The following is a 16,941-nucleotide window of genomic DNA, read 5'->3' on the forward strand; positions in this document are numbered from 1 at the left end:
AGGTTCTTAATGGGCTCTACCCAGTGATTGAACGAATGTTGCCTAGTGACAGTAGCACTATAATCCACGAGATAGAAGCCTTTTCTAATGCAAAAGGGGAGGTCTTCTCTCGTCAAATTCGCAAAGACAATCGGACAAAAATGCAGCCAGGTAAAAATATATTTTAAGAGCATAATTTTAATTTTATATTATTCAATTTATTATAAAATGAGACTGATTTTTTTTTCTTTTTCTCGTCTCAAATAGATGGTAGCAGATGTTTGGTCCTAAAACACCAAATCTTCAGCGGATAGCCATTCACATTTTGAGCAAACCATGCAGTGCCTTCGGTTGTGAGTGCAATTGGAGTATGTTTGAGCACATTCACTCCAAGAGGCGAAATAGACTACCGGTGGAGAGATTGAATGATCTAGTCTTTGTTCATTACAACCTCTGTCTTACACAAAGAGATTTTGGACCATGATTCCACTTGATCACGCTAGAGGGGCTCGATCCAGAATCTGAGTGGATCACCGAGGCTACAGATCTTGTCTTTAGTGACGAGGACCTTGATTGGATCGACCAAGCAGATAGAGAGGTTGAGGTTGTAGTCATGGAAAAGGAGGTTAGAGCACGAGTAGACACAGACACAACCGATGTCAGTGAGGGTGGAATGGAATCACGGGCAAAGACTATGGTGGTTGAATCATCTAGAACCTACCTTAGACGCCTTCGTGGGAGGGATGCAAGCTCGTCTAAGACATAGACTTGTAGTTGTTGTTTTGATATTTGTGTGGAACATTTGATGTCATGGATTTCATATTCCATGAGTTTTGTATACATTTGACAATATTTATATATCTAAGTTTGCTATTTCTTTCAACAACAATTTGCATTTATACTAATGTGATCAATGTATACTTGTGTATATGATCAAATTAGCTTCTATTTGATGATGTTATTATGTCTGAAACGTTTCTTTAATTAAAGGGTGCATGAAACAAGTTTTAAATCCTTAAAAATCTCTACGTTCTTGGGTTTTTCACTTTGTAGAGTCCTTCCAAGTCTACACTCGAGTTTTTTTGTTGAGCCCCAAGTCCTGAGTCAAGTCACCTTTGCCTAGTCCAAGTCTTGTTTCTATGTTCTCAACACTTATCGACTCCACCTCCATGATTGAACTACTTATCAAATATAAGCCACTTCTAAGTTATAGGTCTCAATACTGGTTCAAGTTTAAGTTGGAGGATTCCATTCGCAAGTTCAATCAAAAGAAATTGGGAAATAGGTTCATTTTGGGTTTTGTCCATACAAAAAACGTATAAAACTTATATTATAAGACTTTTATTTAATAAATATAGTAAAATAAAAATATAGGATATATCTATTTGTATAAATTTAAAAAATATATATATTATTATGATTGTAAATATATATATATATAATATAAAAACATATTAATATATGTTTAAAATATTATTAATATGTAAATATAAAAAAATGAAATATATTAATAATTGTAACTTATAATAGTTTCATATACGTATCAATATATTAATATTAATAATTATAACTAATAACATTTTCATATATGTATTAATATATTTAAAAATGAAAAGTAAAATTAATTATTAATGTATGAGATTGTCACCTCTTTATGCAATATTGTCGTATCAAATAAATACATCTAACCTTCAAGCATTAACAATGCGCTTTTATTCAAGTTCCTTTCATGTCGTGTCATTTCTAAGTTGGGCATTTTGTTTGTTCACTGAGTATGGCAACCACAACACTAAATTGTCCTTCGTGGGTTGTGAAAAATTGTCAAAATTCTTCATGAGTTTTCCTGGGTTTCTCTATGAACAACCCACAGGATAAATCCTAGACCCCGGTTGCACCCTTTTCCACATTAGACCAATATCCAAACCCAAACCGACAAGGTAACAAGGACGAACAAGTAACATAGAGCCATATGTTGGGATTCTTGAAAGTAGGATTGGCAATTCTTTAATGAGATGGAAATGACCAATGTTCTTTAAGATAAAATATACTACCCTTGCTCATTAATAATAACAAAATCTTTGGGATAGTTTTCAAAAAAAAATTGTGACCAAAGTGGTTGTTCAATTTTTTAAGCTATGGCGATAGAAGGGAGAAAATGTGGGTAGAGGTATTGCTTTATAAATTCTCATTTATTTGCATGTGCAATCAATGAGGCATTAATTGTGTTGATTGTTAAGTCATCGCCTACTTTCTCCCTCCAACCTTCATGGAAAGCTTTTGTGTACAGATTTTTAATCTACGGTGATGAAAGGGAGAAAATGTGGGTAGAGTTATTGATCTATAGATTCTCATTCATTTGTGAGTGCAATCAACGAGACATTAACTGTGAGAAGAGTTGAGTTTGCAACCTACTTTCTCCTCCACGCAAAACTCTTGTACTCACCTATCTTGCTTCTAATTTGATGTTATGCTCTCTATCCTCAAAGAGGTCAAGACAGTTTCCACCTAAGCTCAGAAGCTAGTGCAGGAAGTAAAAATTGGTCCAGGGACAAATTTCAAGTCCCCATCTTTGATAATCAAATGAGAAGAGTTTCTATGACTACTTAGGGTTCATTGTGAAATAAATAAAGAAAATATTTGAGGAAGTAGTAAACCAAGATGTTAGACCTGAACAAATCACAAGCAATTTGGAGAAGAGGTTAAGACATGCTGTGAAAGAAATAGTTACCCATTAGAAAACTAAGGATTTCATTCATGAGGTGGATAAAATATGTGTAAGGCTTTGTCAAAGCCATGATGGTTGTTGTTGAGAGTTCTATCATTGCACACAAGGGTAAATTGGAAGAAGGTTGTGGAAGGGGCAACGGAGTAGCCAAAGTCTGTTGCAAGGGTGGTATCTAGCCTATAGAGGCTGGAGAGTGAAGAACATTGAGCATTTGAGGGGAAATTCTATTCTCACAAGAAATCTACCCTAGTTTCTAGTTCGTGTGGTATAAGGAAGACATATGGCATGATACTTATGATATTGTTGTGCAAGGATATTGTAGCAATAGCCATATAGGTAAAGAGGTGAAAGAAGGCAATCATGTTATCAACGAAATACCTCCTCATCCCTATCTATTGAGGGAGAAGGTCAATGCAAATGACTTCCATTGATGGAGTAAGGATTTATGAGTTAATCTAGTCAAGGATAGACTCAAGAGAAAATGGAGAACCTAGTTATGTTTACTATCTCCATGTTCTTTCTCTTGTTGTTGATCGTTCTTTGTCGCTTGGTTTAGCATGTTAGTTTTATGGATTGATAGTATTGCTAAAATAGGATCCCCAAAGACTTTGGTTAACTTATTTCATTTGACATTCAAAAATCAAGCCCATGTTAACTTGGCTTCATCTTATACAATTTTAGAGTGACAACCTATATAAAACCTTCATTGAACTATAAAAAGAAAAACATTGACATAATTACCCCCAACAAAGAGCTTGGTAAAAGTAAGTTGACAAGATCCTCGGTTGTGTGTCAATTTCCAAGTAGCCCATCAATTTTCTTGCCATCACCATGTCATCAAAATTTAAGGAACTTCTAAAACACCACCTAGAGGGTAAAGTATTCATCCACACTAAACACTACACAAATGTGCATCTTTCGAACAAGAAGTAAATTTGATCCATTTAGTAGGTTGCCAAGGATACCTAGACATACCCCCTTTTTATTAAAAAAGGGACATTTACACAATAGTTCACTAAGAAGATAGAACTTTTTGAGCACAATGGTGTCAATTTCTACATGGCCAAGGATGTCCAAAGCAGCACTTGGAGTAATGGAGACACATCCCCATGTAACATGGCACAAACATTTTCCCATTTTAAACTATGCATGAATTCGATCCCCTACTTTATATTGACATGCAATTTCTCATGACAAATTTGCATACACATTTTTTATTATGATAAATGTCTCATCAAGCTAATTTTAGGTGCCTCCATTATCAATTAGATACCTCTCAAATCCTCATATACCTTAATGATGGCATTGCTTTTAGCACTTATAGCACTTGGCAATTCAGTTCCAAAATTTAGTTTCAATATTGTTATTTTTAAACCACTATGCTAGAGAGGAACTCTTAGTGGTTGGTTTCATAAATGTCCTTGTGGCTGAAGCATATTTGCAATATAGACATTAACGTCAAAATCTACGATAGATTTGTGTAGTTAATTAAATAGCTTCATCCATGAGTATTGTAGACACCTAAAATTGCCCATGCCTAACCACACTTAATTTTACTATTTTAGCCTATTGTAAAACAATTAATTAAATAAACTTATTATTTATTTAATTAATTCCATCCTTCCTATCCTAGCCTTTAACTAAAACATATTTATTATTTATTTAATTATTTTACCCTTCACTTCAGTGATTTTTTTAGTGGCTAATATTCGCCAATTGGCTATTTTTTAAAATTTGGAAATCAAAATTTGGCTAATAGTTCAAGTTTTAAGGTAACCTAAATCGCCACATTTTTACAAAATTTTATTTTAGTCTTATTTAAATCGCCAAAGAGTTTATTTTATTAAATTTTTGAACTCAAAGATTCGCCAAAATATTCGATACATGATTGGATCAGATTCGCCAAAATTTTAGAATTTATTATTAAAAATTTAATTAATTTTCCAATAATACATCATAATCATTAGTTACTTTAGGGTTTTATCAACAATATTTAGTTGCCACCATTGATTCAAAATGTAATCCAATGACCATCATTGCATTCCATGAGGTAAATTATACCTAAAAGTTGTAATACTCATGGGGGTTGAGTTGCTTTTCAATTGTTGACCTCAATGCAAATCAATGGTATAAAAATAACTTTAGGCCCCATGAGTATTGCAAATTTTAAGTACATTATATCTAACAAAATACAAACAGAGCTATTAGATTAATTTAAATTAACGGTAGTAACTAAATTAAGTAGTGCCTACCCTTTAAACGCATTAATGATTTCCACCTTAGGCCTCTACTTTTCTATAAAAAAAATATATTTTTAATAAAATTAAATTTGCAATAGTGATTAATGCATACTCGTATTATTTTCTAAGATTCACCAAGATTTTCTACCAAAAAAAATTTATATAAAAAAATTTGCCAGTAAAATTAATATTTTTCTTTTAAAAAATGAGAGATTCACCAATAAAAATTATTATTTTTGTCCAAAATAAATAAAAATTCGCCAAGATTTTATATCTTGTTTTGAGGGGAGCTTTCTTAAAGTTTTCACTACTTCACTTGATCCTGTTAATTGAATAAATATTTATTATTTATTTAATTAATTTCATTAATCACCCTTATCCTTGTCCATTCAATCCTACCCCTTAAACTTGTTCACATGGATCAAAATCTAAAATTGTCACCATGTCATAGGTGTCCCATTCACATGTTTACGTCTTGTCCACATTTATTGAACCTAGACACTTCCCAAAAGTCAAAGTAACTTTTTATCCACTCCATCCATTTTAAACTAAACCTCTTAATTCTAGCCATTCACATAAGGATGTTGCCCTAATTCTAATCCTAAACCTAGATCCTATCCCTCATGTAACACTTGTCACATGACTACAACTTTTAGCCAAAATCTAATCCTCATTCAATCTTAGCCATCCATCCTCAATCTATCCTAGCCCTTGATTTTGCCTATTGAGAATTCTATAACTAGAGGTTCTCGTCCCTCATCAACCCCCTATCAACACACATCAAGACATCTAGAGAATCAATCAAACTTATGCTATCATTTTTCTATCATACTATCATTGCTATACCAAGGTTATGCTGGTTTTTATACTGAGCAATCCACATCACAATCTAGAGCAAATCAAATAGGACTAGGGTGCATTATATTTCAAGCTCGTCTAGGAGGATGGAGATTATTTGAAGTATACATTTGATTGCTTGCATTTTCTTATGTTGTTTTGGCTTCATGCATTTTTCCACATCTTCATATATATACTTTAAAAATACCATTTTTAAATACTAACACAAGAAATTTTTGAAGGTATATGCTTACAAAGAATATCGACTATAAGACCAGTACTGAGAAAAGATAACTCCAAAGAGTGTGATAAAATCCACCATCACAATTAAAAAACGTAGGTATGATAAATGCTACGGCTCTCAAAGGACAGCTAATTACAAAAAAAAATGAAATGTTAAGAAAAAAGAAGGTGAGGATTTATGGACATCTATCATACAAATGGTCTCAAATCAACAACTTGACAAAAGAAATGTGGCCCTCTTAGAGATGGCCAACTCAAGCAGCTTTCATATTTTAAAAGAGAAAATTTCTGAATACAAGAATCAAGATGACTATAAAGAGATGAAAAATGCATTTCTACCCTAAAAGGTAACATTCACAGAAGCCTATCATCAAACAACCCTAAAGTTGAGCTTCAGCAAAACACCATAAGAACTCCCTTATCCGCTTAGTAATTATTACACAACATATTAAGCATATGACGTCTAATACTCAAAAAATGACACACTACACACTAAACTATTGGATAATTTTTTTATAACATAACATGGTGAAGTGGAAAAGAACATAGAAGAGTTTCAGAGACATGCAAGCTTGAGCGTATGATCTTATGCAAATTGCTTCTATAGTACAGTCTTAATATCCAAATTGCATATATTCTGGTATAAACTTTAATTTATTTAAGTAAATTACCTGCAAATTTCAGAAAGACTTGGAGAATCATTAAGAAACAGTTGTTGCACAACTATCTGCACCAACCCATTTGTGGTGACCATAGCTCTTTCTGGAACAGCATGACAAGCCAAATTCCCCATTATGCCCAAGCATATCTCCTGCGGTCAGACATGGTTTTTTAGCACACCGTTACTTGCACACATCAATTAAAGTTGAACCATAAATTCAATGAATTCGATACTTTACAATATATCCCTTGACTGACTGTTATGACACATTTTTTAGGTTAATATGAATCTAAGCATGTAGAAAAATTTTGAGAGAGAATTTCCATATTTTTTTGTTAATACTAGAATATCCATCCTCCAGTTTGCCCTTAACCATAGCAGGTTCCAAACTTTTGAGAGCAATTGAGCAAACAAACATCTACCATTTTAATTATTTATGACAATGATATCTTAATCTCTTTTGACTTGCAAACTCTGTAATATATTTTAGGATGTACATCAAGAAGTAAACACCAATAATTAACACAATTTCTTCTACATTTACATTACCACCAATTATCTCTATGCACAAATACATAAAATACAACCATCCATTGTAAATTAATGATATTATCATAATGACCTCCCCAGGCTGCACAGTTGTTGTCAAGGTATTGGTCAGGTTGTATAATCATTTTGTTATGTAAATGACTGAAACTGTAATTACATGTTTGTTTGTTTTGTTGATCAGTTGAAATAAAATGGCATGGAAATGAGAAAAAAGGGATATTTGATTTCTTCATTATTTATGGTAGTTCCTCTTAAGCTCTAGTGCTGAGAGGTGTTTGAAAGACACCTTTGATCTTGCATTTGAATCTATTAATATCAACTATAGTCAGTAGTGGAATATGAATTGAAAAGTAACTTTATGGCTCTTATAAAAGGTATTTCCAGTTCAAGGAGGGTGAAGAACCTCAATTTACAGTTAGGAACAATTACTTTCGTTCTCATTATTATTATGTTACACAGTCCTGCATGCCATCTTGTTGTGATGTTTTCACACATCACCCCATTGCAAACAGGGACCCCCTACTTTTTAGGTCCTTCCGGTCTTTTGGCTTTGTTTTTTGGGGTCTTTTCGCAGCAGTCTCGTCAGTCTCTCTGCTTTGCAAGTGTTTGGGGGTCATATTGATTAAATTTTCTTTTTCGTTTGAGCGAATTTGATGAAGTCTAGGGCCTGTTTTGTCTTTTCAAAGGGTTCTGCCTTTTGTCCTAGATTTGAGGGGTTTCTACTAGGGTTTTGAAGAAACTAAACATGCGGCTGGAATTAGGACCCTTCAAGGAACCTCCCAGTAAAATTTGAGCCAAAATGGAGCAACTTTCTATTTTTAGAAAGTCCCTATTTTTTAGGGATTTTTCCGAGTCCCGGAATGTCATCATTTTGCCAAAAATCAAACTTACTATTTTTAGTAGGTTTCTATTTATAGTAAGTCATTCCTACACCCTGTCTAGGGGTCTAACGCTGACACTTTGAAGGTTTCTATTTTTGGAAAGTCAGTACTGGCAAGGTCAGTAAGACAAAGCGCCAAGGACCAGACGTTCACAGACATTTCTAATTCCGGAAAGTCAGACAACAAACAAGGAAAGCCAGAAATTGATCAAGTGCTGGAAGCTTATGCCTAAAATGGAAAGCTCAGGAATTCACCAGCATTCAGGAAGTCATTCCAAAATTGCAAAAGGGTCAAATTATCCTAAGTCTGGAAAGTTGAACTAGAAAAATTCCATGAATCCATGGCAGAGTGAAAACAGCGCCCAGGTATACAGTTGGGCGCCAAAATGGAGAAGGCAAGGATAAGCGGACAAATTTCATGAATCCTTGGCCCATGGGAAAATCCGCCGAAATGTGCACTTGGGCGCCAAAATGGAGAAGGCAAGGATAAGCGGACAAATTTCATGAATCCTTGGCCCATGGGAAAATCCGCCCAAATGTGCACTTGGGCGCCAAAATGGAGAAGGAAAGGATAAGTGGACAAATTTCATGAATCCTTGGCCTATGAGAAAATCCGCCCAGATGTAGACTTGGGTACCAAAATGGAGAAGGCAAGGATGGATGGACAAATTTCATGAATCCTCCACAAAGTGAAAATTCTGCCCAAGGATGCAGTTGGGCGCCAAAATGGGTCAAGCAAGGATGGATGGAAAAATTTCATGAAGCCTCCACAAGTGAAAATTCCACCCAAGGATGCAGTTGGGCGCCAAAATGGGTTAGGCAAGAATGGATGGACAAATTTCATGACTCCTCCACAGAGTGAAAATTCCGCCCAAGGACGCAATTGGGCGCCAAAATGGGTCAGGAAATGTTTGAAATTTCATGAATCCTCCACAGGGGTGAAAATCCGCCCAACTGTGGACTTGGGCGCCAAAATGAGGGTCTCAAGGATTCACAAAAAATTCCATGAATCCTTCACATAGTGAAAATTCCGCCCCAGGATGTGATTGGGCGCCAGAATGGAGGAGGCAAGGATAAATGAAAAAATTTCATGAATCCTCCACAGGGGTGAAAATCCGCCCAACTGTGGACTTGGGCGCCAAAATGAGGGTCTCAAGGATTCACAAAATTCACTGAATCCTCCACCAAGTCAAAATTGCGCCCAAGATGAAGAAATTCCAAGATAGTGAAAAAATTGGCTAAGTGTCGGAAATTCCTTCCTTCAGGACAGAATTCCAGGAAAGGTAAAAAATTGACTAAGTGTTTGAAATTTCTTCCTTCAGGACATAGTTCTTGGGAATCATGAAAATTGGCTAAGGCATGAAGAATTTCCTTCCTCAGGGTAAGGAACAAATTCCTTTCCAAAGGAGAATTCCTCCACAACAAGAAATCACACCCAAGGATGAATTGAAGATAAAATTTCTAAGGCAAGGAAGGAATCAGGGATGAACTGAACAAGAAATTTCCCCCAGGGAAAATTTTGAAAAATCCATTTTCAGGGCTCAAATGACCTCCAAATTTAGAAATTTTTGAAGATATGAATACGTGAGAGAATTCAATCTCTCCTGGACCAAAACCCTAAAATTGTGGAAATTCCTAAAAAATAGGAGATGGTGGAGAATTGTTGAAAATCTCCTCCAGAGCAAGGAGAGTTCGAGAAACTTCAAGAAAAAATTCTTCATGGATCAAACCCTTCTCTCCTGAAGTTTTCTCTCTCCAAGGTTTTCTCGCCAAGTGGCAGCCAAGTCAACGAACGTTGAATTAATGAAGCATCTCTCTAGATGCAGCCGTCACATTTATGGCATTATGACAAATTCCTTCTGCATGCAACCGTCACATTCAGAAGATGATGGTGCATTTATTGCATCATGGGCGATTTTTGCATTAAGGTACATTCATTGCATAGTGGGCACTTCTGGAATGTAATTAATTGTAATGGGATGGAATTAATTGTATATGAGCATAATGGGCATTTATTGTTGATTCCCACCTTGTTGCATCTTGAGTGGAGAATCTTTTGGGGAAACCCTAATTAGGGTTTTGCATGTAGCCAAACGCTTGAGGCCTATATAAAGGAGTGACCCTCCTCATTTGTAAAGGAGGGAGCTTTGTATGAAATTGTTGCAATAAGCTTTGAGATAATAACAGTGAAACATTGTTCTATAATGGTGTCCACTTAATTTATTTTTCAAGACTTGCATGGTTTCACCTTCCTCACTTAGAGTAGAAATAGTATAGTGCTTTGATTCCAATGGAGAATGCAATGGTGTTTGATGAATTTATGTGGTTCATACTTTTTGCATCTTGCTGATTGTAAGTTGCAGTGTAAAGTTAGCCTGAACCCCCTAAATTTGTGCTAAGTTCGATTGTGGATGGTCGTTTGGATTGCATCGTTTTTGGGTATTCAAATGTACTTTCTCGATTTGAAAATCCTCTAGCATCCCCAGAAGATTGCACCGGTTCTTGCGGAGTTGTAGTTGATCTTGGCGAAGCAGAGCTTGGTTTATTTGGAATTTGTCCACCAGAGCACTATTCATTATTATCACTGCCCTTAGGAGTAGATTTAGATCCTTCTGAACCCTTTCCCTTTTCTTTCAGTTCATTTTAGTCCGTTCGAAGCAGAAGCATCGCAGAATTGCCATATTGGATGATGGAGTTCCAGCCACAGCAAAGAAGTGAAAGAACGAAGCACATGCAAGGCCCCTTGGATTACCAGCAATCACATCAGCCAACTGAGTCACGTCCGTAGCATAAAGGAACCTTGGAGTCGATTGTTTGAACTTTCTGCAATCTTAGCATGCAATCGCACTTTGATCAAGAGAGAGTGAAGTGACTGTTAGGCAACTTTATTCTATGTTCGATGCTGTCATAAAAAACACTTCGAAACACTTATTATTTGGGAAAATCTATTTTTGGCAAGATCTTCACAAGAAAACACTGAAAGCTGAATATCTCTAAAGACGCTGAAGACTAAACATTCCTAAAGACCATTTCTAAATCCGGAAGAGTTAGAAAGCAAACAAGTTGGATCAAATAAAATGGTCAAGTTTGGAACTCCTATTCCAGAAGAGGAAAGCATGCAAAATCATCCAAGTCCAAAAATTCACATCAATCCACCAATGTCATCTTGATCCGAAAATGGCCTGAAATTTGACTAAGTCTAAAAACTTTAAAGATCTTCCAAAATCCAGAATTTGCATTATAATTCCTATGGACCTGAAACCACTCTCAAACATCCTGACAATATACATCAAATATAACTTAAAGTATAAGAAAAAAACTTATACTTAAATGTTATATTTCATATATATATCCTGACGAAGAGCCTAGAACTTGTGAAAAGCATCAAAATCCTCCATGCATGAAGAATTCCGCCCAACTGTGGACTTGGGCGCCAAAATGAGGGTCTCAAGGATTCACAAAAAATTCCATGAATCCTTCACATAGTGAAAATTCCGCCCCAGGAAGTGATTGGGCGTCAGAATGGAGGAGGCACGGATAAATGAAAAATTTTCATGAATCCTCCACAGGGGTGAAAATCCGCCCAACTATGGACTTGGGCGCCAAAATGAGGGTCTCAAGGATTCACAAAATTCACCGAATCCTCCACCAAGTCAAAATTCCGCCCAAGATGAAGGATAGGCACCAAAACCAAGGAGGCATGGAGGATTCACAAAATTCACTGAATCCTCCACCAAGTCAAAATTGCGCCCAAGAAGAAGAAATTCCAAGAAAGTGAAAAAATTGACTAAGTGTTTGAAATTTCTTCCTTCAGGACATAGTTCTTGGAAATCATGAAAATTGGCCAAAGCATGAAGAATTTCCTTCCTCAGGGTCAGGAACAAATTCCATTTCAAAGGAGAATCCCTCCACAACAAGAAATCACACCCAAGGATGAATTGAAGATAAAATTTCTAAGGCAAGGAAGGAATCAAGGATGAACTGAACAAGAAATTTCCCCCCCAAGGAAAAATTTGAAAAATCCATTTTCAGGGCTCAAATGACCTCCAAATTTAGAAATTTTTGAAGATATGGATACGTAAGAGAATTCTCTCTCTCCTGGACCAAAACCCCTAAAATTGTGGAAATTTTCCTAAAAAATAGGAGATGGTGAAAATTGATGGAAAACCTTCTTCAAGCAAAGGAAAGTTGAGGAGACTTCAAGAAAATTCTTCCTGAATCGAATTTTCCCTCTCTAACAATTCCAGATATGCAGGAGTGGATATACGACGGTGGGGTCCACTTGCATGGCGAGGATCTATTGAACACGTGGCAGTAGACTGGCGCATTTATTTGACCAAATGGCGTCCCGGTCATTGCATGTTGAATTTATGGCAAATTCATTTTGTATGCGGCCGTCGCATGTGGAAATGATGGAGCATTTATGACATAATGGGGTGATTTTTGCATGGATGAATAATCAACGCATGGATGAATAATTTGAAGGAGGTGGTGCATTTAATGCGCAATGGATGCTATTTTGGGTACTTTGAATTAATTGTACATGGCCATGATGGGTTATTAATTGGAGATTCCCACCTTGTTGCATCTTGAGTGGAGAATCTTTTAGGGAAAACCCTAATTAGGGTTTTGCATGTAATCATGGCCTGAGGCCTATATAAAGGGGTGACCCCCTTCATTTGTAAGAGGGAGATTTGTATGAAATTGTTGCAATAAGTTTTGAGATAATAACAGTGAAACATTGTTCTCTGATGGTGTCCACTTAAGTTATTTTTTTTAAAGCTTGCATTTGATTTCAATGGAGAATGTAATGGTGTTTGATGAGTTTCCATGGTTCATACTTTTTGCATCTTGCTGATTGTAAGTTGTAGTGTAAAGTTAGCCTGAACCCCCTAAATTAGTGCTAAATTCAATTGTGGATGGTTGTTTGGATTGCGCCGTTATTGGGTATTCAAATGTACTTTCTCGATTTGAAAATCCTCTAGCATCCCCAGAAGATTGCACCGGTTCTTGCGGAGTTGTAGTTGATTTTGGCGAAGCAGAGCTTGGTTTATTTGGAATTTGTCCACCAAAGCACTATTCATTATTATCACTGCCCTTAGGAGTAGATTTAGATCCTTCTGAACCCTTTCCCTTTTCTTTCAATTCATTTTAGTCCGTTCGAAGCAGAAGCATCGCAGAATTGCCATATCGGATGATGGAGTTCCAACCACAACAAAGAAGTGAAAGAACGATGCAAACGCAAGGCCCCTTGGATTACCAGCAATCACATCAGCCAGCTGAGTCACGTTCGTAGCATAAAGGAACCTTGGAGTCGATTGTTTGAACTTTCTGCAATCTTAGCATGCAATCGCTACCTTTGATCAAGAGAGAGTGAAGTGACCGTTAAGCAACTTTATTCTGTGTTCGACGCTGTCATAAAAAACACGTCAACACATCTCTTGGTGAGAGGGGGGGAGGCGCTCGCTGTTTCTTCTTTGAAGGAGATGTGGCCATGCAATAAAAACAAGGGGATCTTTGTAATGTCCCCTTTTGGGATTTACCTAATTTAGCCTGATTTATTCCATTGTCTTCATATAATTCTCTTCTTATATCATATTCAGTTCTGCGTATATTAAAAATGCCATCCCCTCTTGCTGAAGTGGAAAAGAATGCTTCCATATATCTTCCAATCGAAATGATAAGTTATGTTGTAAAGGACATCACTCATGTTTGTACATGATCGCTTTCTTTCCTTAGACTAATCGCACCATTCCAAACGTGATTAGTTATCTCATAACCGCTGATTAGTCTTATTACTAATCGATGTCCTCATGACCATTGATTGCTGTCATTAACAAAATGAATCGCTGTCTTGAAATTGTGCTTCTTCAGATATCGATTGGTTGTTTGATAAGTCCTTCCCTTAATCGATGTTGATAGCCAATACTCTTAATTAACCGGATTTGCATATTGGCCTAACTATCGTCGATATTATTCAGTGTTTATATTAGTCACTGTCATCCATTTATATGTAATTAATATATGCCTTAGCCGATATGCTTATGAGCATATTTCGATCTTCATAATATATTTGGCATCTAATATCATTCACTGTCAATGCTGATCATTCTTATCTTAATGACTTCGATCAATCATCTTCTTGGACATTACTTAATCTAACGCTAACTTCCCCATCGATGCTTGATGATTAATATGTATCATCGATATCTGCCACTTAACGAACATTATTGGGCTTCATATATTAAGCATACTTATTAAACGCATCCCCATACATACTACCAAGGACAAGGATGTTACTGCCTGTAACTTAATAATAGTTCTGATCCATCATGATGTCACTGAATACTTTTGATTCCTTTCCTTTATATCTCTCAATGTGAGGGAGAGGTCACACCTCTTCATCATGTATGCCCTTTGGCAAGAGACACATCCTTTCACCATTAGCACCCTTTGAAAGAGTGCAACTCTTCATTATTTCTGCCATTTGAAAGGGACACAACCTTTCACAATCAGATCTGCACTTCATTTTTCCCAAATTCTCTCCCCCTCAAATGAGGTTCTCTTCTCCCTTTTATATCTCACGTTTGAGGGAGTCGCAAATTATCATTTCATGCCTTTTGACCGTTCATTAACTTTAATTATATTCTTTTATATTTATATTTTATGCTTTTGGATTTTAATTTTATTATTAAATTATATTTCAAAGTGGGGACATTACAATCTCCCTTTGTTTACTCAGTTTGTCCATTAGTTCACATTTCCTTCTAATCCTTGACGAATAATAAGAGAACTGTTGAAACAAAAGGTCACAAAAGCAGGCTCTCAACAGTTCTAGTAAGGCTTCTTCATTACTAGCAGTACAGGGATTTTGGATAGTTTGAAGAGTGAAACCAGTTAGGTGAGGTGGCTCCTTGCACACATGTAAACTATTCTTGCTAATGCTCAATCTACCATGACATAGATTGATGATTATCAAGGGTACATGGGGACATATTTGTAATGTCCCCATCTCAGATCTAGACTAATGGATGGAGTCTTAGCCTATTTTGGATACCCGTAGGCTAACCAGAGACTAAATTAGGGTTTTTGTCTTCAAGAAGGTTTTCAGAGAGATGTTTGCAGGAGTTCTAAAGTTTGCTCTCTAAATTCTTTATGGGTTTTTCGTGAGCTTCAAGATGGTATAACATGCATTCCAATCAGAGAAGATTTCTGAATTTACTATTTTTAGTAAATTGTGACAGGTTGACGGCCGTTTGCTTTATAGGATTTTTCTGGCTTTTTTGAGAGCTCCAGCGTGGTTTGACATGCAAATTCTTCGGAGATGATTTCCAGATTTACTATTTTTAGTAAGTCATGACTAATGCTCAGAATGTGATGAAAATGACTTTTGACACACTTACTATTTTTAGCAGTATGCTATTTATAGTAAGTACTATTTTTACCAATGCTATTTTTGGCAGGGGTTCTGCAGCTCAGCTTAGTGGCTATGTCTGGCAGTGTTATTTTTGGCAAGATCTTGTGTTCGAACTCGAATGACTATTTTTTGCAATGCAGTTCAATACCTTGGCCTCAAGCTCATTTTGGCAGTATTCAATTTTTTGGAAGCAAAAGTATTTTTTAATACTTTATAATTCTCCATTGTCTAAGCGTAATTTGTGTTGTGACTTCAAGGGGTCGCCATGGTGTTTTTAATTAAATTATAGCTTAAGGCAAGTTGCGATTTTCTAAGTAAGATTGCCTAAGTTATATTATTATTTATAAGTCATTGTTGAGCACTCACTTTGTACATTATTGGCAGTTTTAATAAGGTGACTCTGCTATGATCTTGGATGACTTAGAGAAGGGAAATATTATTTTTATCCTAAGTCTATTTGGCGAAATATTCCACCTTCATATTGAGACGCCAAAGTACAATTTCATCACTATTATTTTATGAGTCTTATATTTATCAAAAATGGCGATTTATGGTGAATGTGAGTTGGGCGAACTTGTGCAAAGGAAATAAAATGAAATGCAACACCTAATTAAGGTGAAATGTAATGGCATTTGGTTTGGGCGCATTTGGAGAGCATTTGAAATTGAATTTGGCTGGCAAAAAGTTATAAATACAGGCTTTGGGCTCTCATTTTGGTATCCATTATTGCTTTGATAACAAAGTGCTGCCAAAACATTGTCAGACTCCTACTTCGAGGAATGCATACCTCCTAAAGCCTCAGTTTCATGCTTGAAAGATAGCGCCTAGCTGAATGTATAACTGTTTCTCATCCAGAGGAGCAGATTGGACTCAATGTGGTGAAGATTTGTGTGGATTTCTGAGTGTTCTTGTTGCTGGTCGCGGAGTGTGCTGAAGTAGATTCTTGGTTGCAAGTCTCAATGTGTCACTCTTCTCAATCTGGGTATTTCTTCTATCTTTTTTTGTGGTTTGGGCGCTTCATTTTGTGAGTTTGTAGAGTCTAAAATGGAGTCTTGGATCTTATTTTGCAAATCGCCCCTCTTAGCTGGCTGTACCATGTGGCTGATTGCTTTGGAGTACGTGCATAATTTGTTTTGGTCAGTTTGCCATGTTTTGCTGTCCTAGGATTGATCGCCTACCTCCTAGTGATCATTTGTTTTCAGTTTCATGTCATTTGGTTAAGAATTGGGCGATTTGTGAGTGTTTAGTGGGATTTGGTGTTGCTGGTCTGTGTGTTTTCAGCGTGCTAGTAGTATATCAGATTTAGAGATTTTCTGATTTGGAGTGTCTTCTTGTGTGGAGTTGGTTATTGGGTGTGTGGGTTCTTTGGTGTGGAGCGAAAGTGATCTTGGTAATTGTTTGCAGCTGTTG

At 36.2% G+C, this 16,941-nt stretch overlaps 1 protein-coding gene across 1 annotated transcript in view; it reads right to left on the reverse strand.

The window, feature by feature from the left end:
• The window catches only part of LOC131043549 (uncharacterized), a 216,920-nt gene that overhangs the window by 156,488 nt on the left and 43,491 nt on the right, over positions 1–16,941 (reverse strand). Inside the window, exon 4 of the mRNA XM_057976765.2 lies at positions 6,696–6,835. Coding sequence (XP_057832748.2) covers positions 6,696–6,835 — 140 coding nt within the window. The remainder of the gene's footprint in view (positions 1–6,695; positions 6,836–16,941) is intronic.

The sequence above is a fragment of the Cryptomeria japonica genome, chromosome 2 (assembly GCF_030272615.1).
Source record: "Cryptomeria japonica chromosome 2, Sugi_1.0, whole genome shotgun sequence".
Lineage (NCBI taxonomy): Eukaryota > Viridiplantae > Streptophyta > Pinopsida > Cupressales > Cupressaceae > Cryptomeria > Cryptomeria japonica.